The following is an 11,200-nucleotide window of genomic DNA, read 5'->3' as shown; positions in this document are numbered from 1 at the left end:
GGGATTGTGGGATTGAGGGAAGTTGGGGAATTTGGGGATTGTGGGAACCGGGGGAGTTGGAAATATGGGGCGTTGTGGGGATTGGGGGGATTGTGGGATTGAGGGAAGTTGGGGAATTTGGGGATTGTGGGAATTTGTGGGGAGTTGGAAATTTTGGGATTGGGGGATTGTGGCAATGTGGGGATTGGGGGATTTGTGGGATTGAGGGATTGAGGGAAGTTGGGGAATTTGAGGGATTGTGGGAAATTTGGATGGAAATTTGGGGGTTTGGGGGGGAAATTTGGGGGAATTTGGGTGGAAATTTGGGGGAATCTGAGTGAAAATTCAGGGAAATTTGGGTGAAAATCTGGGGGTTTGGGGTGGGAATTTGGGGAAATTTGGGGGTTGGGGGGGGAATTTGGGGGAATTTTGGTGAAAATTGGGGGTTTGGAGTGGAAATTTGCAGAAATTTCGGTGAAAAATTGGGGGTTTGGAGTGGAAATTTGGGGAAATTTTGGTTAAAATTTGGGGGTTTGGGGTGGGAATTTGGGGAAATTTGGGGGTTTGGAGTGGAAATTTGCAGAAATTTCGGTGAAAAATTGGGGGTTTGGAGTGGAAATTTGGGGAAATTTGGGGGTTTGGAGTGGAAATTTGCAGAAATTTTGGTGAAAATTTGGGATTTGCAGAAATTTCGGTGAAAAATTGGGGGTTTGGAGTGGAAATTTGGGGAAATTTGGGGGTTTGGAGTGGAAATTTGCAGAAATTTTGGTGAAAATTTGGGGGTTTGGGGTGGGAATTTGGGGAAATTAGGGAGTTTGGGGTGGAAATTTGGGGAAATTTTGGTGAAAATCTGGGGGGTGATCACAGGTATTTTAGAGGGGGGTTCTCAGTTCTTTTTGGGGGGGTATCCAATGTTTTTTTTGGGGGGTTCCCCGATTTTCTGGGGAGGTTCCCAATGTTTTTTTGAGATGGTTCCCAGTGTTTTTTCGGGGGGTTCCCCAATATTTTTTGGGGGCGTTCCCTGATTTTTTTGGGGGGCGTCCCCAATATTTTTTTGGTGGGGGCTCCCCAATTTTTCGGGGCGCTCCCCGGTTTTTGGGGGTGCTCCCCGGTTTTTTGGGGCGCTCCCCGGTTTTTGGGGGCGCTCCCCGGTTTTTTGGGCGCTCCCCGGTTTTTTGGGGCGCTCCCCGGTTTTTGGGGGCGCTCCCCGGTTTTTTGGGCGCTCCCCGGTTTTTTGGGGCGCTCCCCGGTTTTTGGGGGCGCTCCCCGGTTTTTTGGGCGCTCCCCGGTTTTTTGGGGCGCTCCCCGGTTTTTGGGGGCGCTCCCCGGTTTTTTGGGCGCTCCCCGGTTTTTTGGGGCGCTCCCCGGTTTTTGGGGGCGCTCCCCGGTTTTTTGGGGTGCTCCCCGGTTTTTGGGGGTGCTCCCCGGTTTTTGGGGGTGCTCCCCAGTTTTTGGGGGCGCTCCCCGGTTTTTGGGGCGCTCCCCGGTTTTTGGGGTACCTGGTGCCGTTGACGCAGTCGCGGAGGGCGCGGAAGCGAAGCAGGGGGGGCAGCTCGGGGGGGTCCCCCGGGCCGGGGGGGGCCAGCGTGTCCCACACGGTGACAAAGCCATCGGTGTCACCGCTGACCAGGAACCGCCCCGACCTGGGGGGCGCCAGGGGGGATTGAGACCCCAAATCCCCCCGAAAACCCCCCAAAAATGGGGCCCGAGGGGCCCAAAAACCGCCTTGGACCCCCCCAAAATCAGATCCAGGTGTTCTGGACCCCCGAAATCTGCCCCAGGAGAAGGTCCAGGGGTCCAAGAGCCCCAAAAATTCCTTCTTAAACGTGACCCAGGTGTTCAGGACACCCCAAAATCCAGCACAAAAGGGGATCCAAGTGTCCAGGATGTCCCCAAAGGGTGACCCACGTGTCCAGGACCCCCCAAAAATCCCTTCAAAAGTGACCCAGGTGTCCAGGAACCCCCCAGATTTCCCCCAAAAAGTGCCCCAGGTGTCCCCAGTGTCTCCAAAAGCTGCCCCAATGTCCCCGATGTCCCCAGAAGGTGTCCCAGATGTTCAGGACCCCCCAAAAAGTGCCCCATGTGTCCGCAGTGTCCCCAAAAGTGCCCCAGGTGTTCCCCAAAAGTGCCCCGGGTGTCCCCAGGGTCCCCAGCAGCCCCGGTGTCACTCACGGGTCGAGGTCAAAGGTCACGCGCTGGTTGGTGGCCACGCGCCGCGGCAGCGCCAGGAGGGGACGCTCGGGGACACGAAGGTCCCAGCACAGGATGTGGCGGTCCTGGGGGCGGGGCCAGGCCGGGGCACGCCCATCAGGCCTGAAGCCACGCCCCCTTAACCCTCAAACTGCCAGCCCATAAGTCCCGCCCATAAAGCCACACGCACTAGAATGGGATATGTCAATCAGGCCAAAACCACGCCCCTAAAGCCACGCCCAGTGTATGCAATCCTGGAGGCCACACCCCCAGCACTGAGGCCACACCCACAGTCACAAAGCCCTGCCCACCATGAGGCCACGCCCTCATAACCCACGGGCCCCGCCCACCCCATGCCCCACCCAAACCCACACCCACATTAGGCCACGCCCACCAAGGCCACACCCGCATTAGGCCACGCCCACCTTCCTCCCGCCCGCGTACAGCTGCGTCCCGCAGGGGCTGAAGAGCAGGTGGGTGGGCGCGGCCGGGAGGCGGGGCCAGAGCGCCACAGCCCCGCCCCCTTCCAGCGGGTACAGACCCAGGCTCCGCCCATAGGAGCCACAGGCGAACAGCGATTGGCTGGGGCTGAAGGCCAGGCAGCCAATCAGGCCTCGCTGGCCATTCCCGCCCTCTGAGGGGGTGGAGACAAAGGTTAGGCCACGCCCTCATTGGTCAGGCCACGCCCCCTTGGACTCCACCCAGCCAAGCCCTGCCTGCCTTGGGCCACGCCCCTCAAAGCCACGCCCTCTTGTGCTCCACCCATTCATATTTTGCCATCATAGGAGCCACAGGCGAACAGCGATTGGCTGGGGCTGAAGGCCAGGCAGCCAATCAGGCCTCGCTGGCCATTCCCGCCCTCTGAGGGGGTGGAGACAAAGGTTAGGCCACGCCCTCATTGGTCAGGCCACGCCCCCTTGGACTCCACCCAGCCAAGCCCTGCCTGCCTTGGGCCACGCCCCTCAAAGCCACGCCCTCTTGTGCACCACTCATTCATATTCTGCCATGCCACACCCCTTTAAACCCCACCCCTTTCCACCCTTTAGGCCACGCCCCAGGGTCCCACCCACTCACAGACCCCACCCTTTTAGGCCATGCCCCCTTCCTTTAGGCCACACCCCTTTCAGCCCCACCCCCCCAGTCCCTCCCAGTCCCCCCCGTCCCCCCGGTGCTCACAGGCAGCTCGGGGGGTCGCTGGAGTCCATCAGGGGGTACCAGGTGAAGTCGTAGATGGTGTCACCCTCGGCCACCCGCACGGCCGGGAGCTGCGGCCAGAGCGACCCCGAGTGACCCCGAGTGACCCTGAGTGACCACTGAGTGACCCCGAGTGACCACTGAGTGACTACTGACCCTGAGTGACCACTGAGCAACCCCGAGTGACCCTGAGTGACCACTGACCCCGAGTGACCACTGACCCCGAGTGACCACTGAGTGACACCGAGTGACCCTGAGTGACCCTGAGTGACCACTGAGTGACCACTGACCCCAAGTGACCCCGAGTGACCACTGAGTGACCCCTGAGTGACCTCTGACCCCAAGTGACCACTGACCCTGAGTGACCACTGACCCTGAGTGATCCTGAGTGACCACTGACCCCGAGTGACCACTGAGTGACCCCGAGTGACCCCAAACCCCCCCAAAGTGACCCCCAGACCCTCCCAAATCCCTCCAGCCCCCCCAAATCCCCCGAGTCACCCCAGGGACCCCAAATAACCCCCCTGGGGACCCCCGAGTCACACCAGGGACCCCAAATAACGCCCCTGGGGACCCCCACATGGAACCCCAAAACAACCCCCAGGTGTTGGGGACGCCACCCATGGAACCCCAGAATAACCCCCCTGGGGACCCCCACATGGACCCCAAATAACCCCCCTGGGGACCCCTCGAGTCACCCCATGGACCCCAAACAACCCAAATGTGTTGGGGTCCCCCCCCGCCATGGACCCCAAAATAACCCCCCAGGAGACCCCCAGGTGTTGGGGACCCCCATTTTTGCCCCCCCTCAAGTGTTGGGGGACCCCCATTTCAACCCCAAAAAAATCCCCCAGGGGACCCCGATATTGGGGACCCCCGCTCCCACACCCCGGAGGGGACCCCAAACTTCCTTCCCCGGGAGTTTTGGGGTGATTTTTGGGGGATTTTGAGGGGAGTTTTGGGGTGATTTTTGGGGGATTTTGAGGGGAGTTTTGGGGTGATTTTTGGGGGGTTTTGGGCTGATTTTTGGGGGGTTTTGGAGTGATTTTTGGGGGGTTTTGGGGTGATTTTAGGGGGGGTTTTGGGGGGGTTTGGGGTGATTTTTGGGGGGGTTTTCGGGGGGTTTTGGGGTCTCTCACCATTTGCAGCCTCGCAGGAAATTTTCGGGGCGCCGCGCGAATTCCTCCCGCGCCCCCCAAACCTGGCGGGGGGGGCGGCCCAGTTCGTACTGGGGGAAACTGGGGAGAGCCGAGGGGGGGGGGTCAGGGACCCCAAAACCCCTCAGGGACCCCAAAAAAATCCCCCCCAAAACTCACTCGAGCTCCTCCTCGGGCTCCTCCGCGGCCGCGTCCTGGGGGGGCCCGGGGGGGTCGGGGACCCCCTGAGGGGCTGCGGGGGGAGGGGAGAGGTCAGAGCCCCGCCCCCGACCACAAATCCCCCCAAAAAACCAAAAAAATCCCCCCATAAATCCCAAAAAAACCCCAAATCCTCCCGCCCCCCGCACGCGCACCGTCCACTGTGGGCGCCGCCATGACAGAGCGAGGCCACGCCCCTTTGTTGTCCACGCCCCTTCGGTGTCGACGCACATTGTTGGCCACGCCCATATGTCCATATATGGAATCAGGCGCGATTTGGGCTGGCTCCTCCCTGTGTGGGCGGGGTTTCGGCTTTTCCCGCCAAAAGGGAACGCGCGCGATTTGGGGACCCGGAAATGCGACCCCAAAACCGACCCCAAAAGGGTCCAGAGTGACCTAGGACACCCCAAAATGTCACCCGAGGGTTTGGGGGGTCCGGGGGACACCTAAATGTGACCCAGGGGGGACAGAGTGACACAGGGCACCCCAAAATGTGACTGGGGGGACAGAGTGACACAGGGCACCCCAAAATGTGACCGGGGGGGACAGGGTGACACAGGGCACCCCAAAATGTCACCTGAGGGTTTGGGGGGACACAGGGCACCCCAAAATGTCACCGGGGGGGACAGGGTGACACAGGGCACCCCAAAATGTCACCGGGGGGGACAGGGTGACACAGGGCACCCCAAAATGTGACCTGGGGGGACGGAGTGACACAGGGCAACCCAAAACGTGACTGGGGGGACAGGGTGACACAGGGCACCCCAAAATGTGACCTGAGGGTTTGGGGGGGGTCCCTAAAAGGGGTCGGGGGGAAACGGGGGAGAGCCGAGGGGGGGGGGTCAGGGACCCCAAAACCCCTCAGGGACCCCAAAAAAATCCCCCCCAAAACTCACTCGAGCTCCTCCTCGGGCTCCTCCGCGGCCGCGTCCTGGAGGGGCCCGGGGGGGTCGGGGACCCCCTGAGGGGCTGCGGGGGGAGGGGAGAGGTCAGAGCCCCGCCCCCGACCACAAATCCCCCCAAAAAACCAAAAAAATCCCCCCATAAATCCCAAAAAAACCCCAAATCCTCCCGCCCCCCGCACGCGCACCGTCCACTGTGGGCGCCGCCATGACAGAGCGAGGCCACGCCCCTTTGCTGTCCACGCCCCTTCTGTGTCGACGCACATTGTTGGCCACGCCCACATGTCCATATATGGAATCAGGCGCGATTTGGGCTGGCTCCTCCCTGTGTGGGCGGGGTTTCGGCTTTTCCCGCCAAAAGGGAACGCGCGCGATTTGGGGACCCGGAAATGCGACCCCAAAACCGACCCCAAAAGGGTCCAGAGAGACCTGGGACACCCCAAAATGTGACACGGGGGGACAGAGTGACACAGGGCACCCCAAAATGTGACCGGGGGGGACAGGGTGACACAGGGCACCCCAAAATGTCACCTGAGGGTTTGGGGGGGTCCCTAAAAGGGCTCCTGGAGTGGGTGGGGAGCAACCAAGGGGTGACACAACCACGGCCACCATGACCCAACCATGGCCACCAACACCCAACCATGGCCACCATGACCCAACCATGGCCACCATGACCCAACCATGGCCACCACAGCCCAGCCATGGCCATCACAACCCAACCATGGCCACCACAACCCAACCATGGCCACCATGACCCAACCACAGCCACCACAACCCAACCATGGCCAGCATGATCCAACTATGGTCACCATGACCCAACCACGGCCATCATGACCCAACCATGGCCACCACAACCCAACCATGGCCACCATGACCCAACCACGGCCACCACCACCCAACCACGGCCACCACCACACAACCACGGCCACCACCACCCAACCATGGCCACCATGACCCAACCATGGCCACCACGGTGTTCCTCCATGACCTACCCACGCCCACCCTGATGTTCCTCCACATCCCCCTCAAGCTCCATGTCCAGCTGTGTCCAGCTGTCCCCAAATGAGAAGTTTTGGGGTGTCCCCCCCTCCCCCAAAAACAGTCACAGGTGAAAAGCAGTAAAACTTTTATTAACTTCCCCCAAAATCTGAAATTCCCCAAAATTCACTTCCCTTCCCCCCCCAACCCCAAAAGTGAAAACAGCAAAATAAAGGGGGGTGGGGGAGGGGCAAAGGACCCCTCCCCTGAACCCCCAAAACCGCCACCAATGAGCACCCCTCCCCCACCCCCTCCCCATCCTTATTAACGAACCCCATAAATTACAACCCCCCCCCACCAGACACCCCAAAATCGGGGGAGGGGGTCCCACGCCTGCCCCTCCCCCACCCCTGGACTGGGGGGTCACTTCTAAACTGGGGCGGTCACCCTCGACTTGGGGGTCACCCCAAATTCAAGGGTCAGAGCCTGGCTTGGGGATCAACCCCCCAATTTAAGGGCATCACCCAATTTAGGGGTGTCACCCAATTTAAGGATTTCACCCCAATTAAGGGGTCAGCCCCAGTTTGGGGGTTGCCCCCTCTGAACTTTGGGGTCCAGTTCAATTCAGGGGCTCCCCCTCAGTCTTGAGGATCTCTCCAATTTTGGGGGTGACCCCAATTTAGGGGTGACCCCAAATTTAGCCATCACCACCCTTTGGTGTGACCCCAATTTCAGGGTCACCCCAACAGTCTATGGGGATCTGAGGGGTGACAACAGCCCTGTCCCCACTGGAACTTGGGGGTTTGGGGGTGACAACCCCGACCCGTGGGGCTGTACTTGGGGGATGTGGGGCTGTACTTGGGCGAGGTCGGGGTGTACTCGGGGGAGCTGGGGCTGTAGCTGGGGCTGGTCGGGGTGTACTTGGGGGACGTGGGGCTGTAACTGGGGCTGCTGGGGCTGTAACTGGGGCTGCTGGGGGTGTAGGTGGGCGACTGCGGGGTGTAGCGGGGGCTGGACGGGCTGTAACTGGGAGAGGTGGGGCTGTAACTGGGGGAAGTGGGGCTGTAACTGGGAGAGGTGGGGCTGTAGTTGGGCGAGGTCGGGGTGTAGTTGGGGCTGGTGGGGCTGTAGTTGGGTGAAGTGGGGCTGTAGCTGGGCGAGGTTGGGCTGTAACTGGGTGAGGTGGGGCTGTAACTGGGCGAGGTCGGGCTGTAACTGGGAGAGGTGGGGCTGTAGCTCGGCGAGGTGGGGCTGTAACTGGGAGACGTCGGGCTGTAACTGGGCGATGTCGGGCTGTAACTGGGCGAGGTGGGGCTGTAACTGGGGGAGGTCGGGCTGTAGCTCGGGGACGTGGGGCTGTAACTGGGTGAGGTGGGGCTGTAACTGGGCGAGGTCGGGCTGTAACTGGGTGAGGTGGGGCTGTAACTGGGAGAGGTTGGGCTGTAGTTGGGTGAGGTGGGGCTGTATGTAACTGGGCGATGTCGGGCTGTAACTGGGCGAGGTGGGGCTGTAACTGGGGGAGGTCGGGCTGTAGCTCGGGGACGTGGGGCTGTAACTGGGTGAGGTGGGGCTGTAACTGGGTGAGGTCGGGCTGTAACTGGGTGAGGTGGGGCTGTAACTGGGAGAGGTGGGGCTGTAGTTGGGTGAGGTGGGGCTGTAACTGGGGGAGGTGGGGCTGTAACTGGGAGAAGTGGGGCTGTAGCTGGGGCTCTGTGGGGTGTAGCCCCCCGGTGACCGCGGCTCATAGGCAGGGGACGTCGGGCTGTAGCTGGGGGACATGGCCCCACCTGCGGAGAGGGGACAGGAGGTCAGGAGGGTGTTGGGGGGGGTGGTTGGGGTGTTGTAGAGGGTTGTGAGGCCCTTTGAAATGTTGTTCAGGTGTTGTAGGGTTGGTGGTGGTGTTGGGGGTCCCTTTGAGGTGTTATTTGGGTGTTGGAGGTGTTGGGGGTCCCTTTGAGGTAGTGTTGGGGTGTTGTAGAGAGTTGTGAGGCCCTTTGAGATGCTGTTCGGGTGTTGTGGGGCTGTTGGAGGTTTTGGGGGTCCCTTTGCGGTGTTGTGGGGCTCAGTGAGGAGGTGTTACGGGACTGTTTTGGGGTGTTATGGGATGTCGTTAGGGGTTACAGGGTGTTTAGGGTGTTTTGGGGTGTTATGGGATGTCGTTAGGGGTTACAGGGTGTTTAGGGTCTTTTGCATTATTTGAAGTTATTTTAGGGCTATTTCAGGGTGTTTTATGGTGTTAGAGGATGTTTAGGGTGTTGTTACAGGTTACAGGGTGCTCTCTGGGTGTTTTGGGTTATTTTCTATTATTTTAGGGGTGTTTTAGGGTGTTACAGGGTGTTTCAGTGTGTTGTTAGGTGTTACAGGGTATTTTGGGCAATTTTAAGGGTATTTCAGGGTATTTTAGGGTGTTCGGGGTGTTTCAGTGTGTTCTGGATGTTGCTGGAGGTTGCATGGTGTCTTACAGGTATTTTTGGGCTATTTTAGGGTGTTTCAGGGTGTTGTTAGGTGTTACAGGGTATTTTATGGGTATTTGAGGTTATTTCAGGCTATTTTGGGGTGTTGTTGGCGCTGTACTCACCAGGGGAGGGGATGTAGGGGCTGGAGGGGCCGGGTGACCCCGGCGAGCCGGGCGTGGGTGACCAGGCCGGGGAGTAGCCGGGGCTGAACCCGGAGGCGTCGGAGGTGGCGCTGGGGGAGAACCCGGCCCCGCCCGGGGTCATGCCGCTGCCTGTGGGGGAAAAGGGGGTCAGGGGCACCCCAAAACCAGCCCAGGAACCCCAAAACCACCCGCAAATACACCCCAGGACCCCAAATACACCCCAGGAATCCCAAAACCACCTCCAAACACAACCTGGGCCCATCCTGCTGCCTGTGGGGGAAAAGGGGGTCAGGGGCACCCCAAAACACAGCCTGAGACCCCAAAACCAGCCCAGGAACCCCAAACCACAACCTGAGACCCCAAAACCAGCCCCAAACACAACCCGGCCCCACCCGGGGGAAAAGGGGGTCAGGGGCACCCCAAAACACAACCTGAGACCCCAAAACCAGCCCCAAACACAACCCGGCCCCACCCGGGGGAAAAGGGGGTCATGGGCACCCCAAAACCAGCCCAGGACACCAAAACCACCCCCAAACACAACCTGGGCCCATCCTGCTCTGTGGGGGAAAAGGGGGTCTGGGGGACCCCTCCATCATCCCCAATGCACCCCAGGACACCCCAAATTCCTCCCACAGCCATCGCAGTGACCCCCACTTTACCCCAGACCCCTTCAAACACCCCTCCCAGTCCCTCCCAGTCCCGCACGCACCCACGCTGGGGGACCAGGCGCCGTAGGCCGGGGTGGCCCCCTGGTTCCAGGGGGTCATGGCTGGGGACATCCCCCCCATGGGGCTGGGGGCCGAGCCGAAGAACATCCCGGTGGCTGCGGAGAGAGCGGGGTCAGGGGCACCCCAAAAAAATGGGGGGACCCCAAAATATGAGAATATCAACATCTGGGGGGCACCAACATGTGGGGGACCCCAAAATCTGGGGGACATCAACATGTGGGGGACACCAAAATATGGGGGACATTAACATCTGGGGGACACCAGGTGACCAGAGCTGGGACATGGTGGTGGTGGCCATGGTGACATCCGGGGTCTTTGTGTCACCATCACCCTTGGGGTGTCCCCAACTGTTCCCCCATGGACCCAAAATCTGGGGGTGACCCCAACATTTGGAGGACATCAACATCTGGGGGACACCAGGTGACCAGAGCTGGGACACGGTGGTGGCCATGGTGACACTGGGGGTCTTCGTGTCACCATCATCACAACCCTAACTCCTCCCTTGTAGGATCAAGTCCTGGTGTACCCCAAAATCTGCACGGCCCCCAAAATCCGAGGCTGTCCCCTCTTGCCACGGGACACCCAGAACCGGCCAGTGAGCACCATGACCTTGAAGGTCTTTGTGCCACCACCCTTGGGGTGTCCCCAGCTGCTCCTGGAGGAACCTGGCCACCATTCCAAGGGGTGTCCCCATTTTCCCAGGGGGTGTCCCCAAGGGTTTGGGGACTCACGGCCGCCGACGCCGAGGCCGGGCAGGGCGCTGGGGATCTCCATGCCGTGCTTGCACTTCTCGGCGTCCAGCAGGAGATCGAAGCAGCCGGTGCCGGCCGGGGCCAGCTGGCCCAGCATGATGTTCTCGGACACGCCCTTCATGGGGTCACTCTCCCCGTGGGCAGCTGCCTCCATCAGGACGTCGACCTGAGCGGGGGGGACACCCCAAAATCAGCTTCAACTTTTAAATGTCTTTTTTGAATCCCAAATCCTGTAAAATGTCCACAGAATGCTCCATTCCCATCCCCCAAACCCCTCTCCCATCCCATTCCCAGCCCCCAATATCCCATTCCCACCTCAAACCTCAATTCCCACCCCAATTCCCAAACCCCATCCCATCCCAATCCTCACGCCAATTCCCACTCTCACCCCACTCCCCCATTCCCACCCCACTCCCCCATTCCCACTCCACTCCCACCCCCATTCCTATTCCCACCCCAATCCCTACCCCACTCCTGCCCCAATTCCTGTTCCCACCCCATTCCCAAACCCCATTCCCATTCC

The 11,200-nt window shown here is 60.3% G+C and overlaps 2 protein-coding genes across 2 annotated transcripts in view; both read right to left on the bottom strand.

The window, feature by feature from the left end:
- Nucleotides 1-4,951, bottom strand: part of WRAP53 (WD repeat containing antisense to TP53) — a 6,885-nt gene extending 1,934 nt beyond the window's left edge. Inside the window, exons 1-8 of the mRNA XM_041422167.1 lie at nucleotides 4,680-4,951; nucleotides 4,503-4,601; nucleotides 3,346-3,471; nucleotides 3,199-3,209; nucleotides 2,947-3,030; nucleotides 2,595-2,836; nucleotides 2,152-2,255; nucleotides 1,479-1,622 (exon numbers count right to left, since the gene is read on the bottom strand). Of these exons, the coding sequence (XP_041278101.1) occupies nucleotides 1,479-1,622; nucleotides 2,152-2,255; nucleotides 2,595-2,836; nucleotides 2,947-3,030; nucleotides 3,199-3,209; nucleotides 3,346-3,471; nucleotides 4,503-4,601; nucleotides 4,680-4,951 (1,082 nt within the window). The remainder of the gene's footprint in view (nucleotides 1-1,478; nucleotides 1,623-2,151; nucleotides 2,256-2,594; nucleotides 2,837-2,946; nucleotides 3,031-3,198; nucleotides 3,210-3,345; nucleotides 3,472-4,502; nucleotides 4,602-4,679) is intronic.
- A 659-nt stretch (nucleotides 4,952-5,610) lies between these two features.
- On the bottom strand, nucleotides 5,611-10,852 carry LOC121345356 (DNA-directed RNA polymerase II subunit RPB1-like; the record flags this gene model as incomplete). Its single annotated transcript, XM_041422168.1, is given in 6 exon segments — nucleotides 5,611-5,687; nucleotides 7,422-8,065; nucleotides 8,067-8,385; nucleotides 9,177-9,326; nucleotides 9,907-10,020; nucleotides 10,657-10,852. Coding segments are annotated over 6 exon segments (1,500 nt in total), but the record flags the coding sequence as incomplete, so codon positions are not given.
- Nucleotides 10,853-11,200: the final 348 nt, after the last annotated feature.

The sequence above is a fragment of the Onychostruthus taczanowskii genome, unplaced genomic scaffold, assembly GCF_017590055.1.
Source record: "Onychostruthus taczanowskii isolate IOZ18803 unplaced genomic scaffold, ASM1759005v1 scaffold711, whole genome shotgun sequence".
NCBI classification, from domain to species: Eukaryota; Metazoa; Chordata; class Aves; order Passeriformes; family Passeridae; genus Onychostruthus; species Onychostruthus taczanowskii.
Note: the sequence above shows the minus strand (reverse complement) of the source record. Positions and strands in the feature narration are given on the sequence as shown.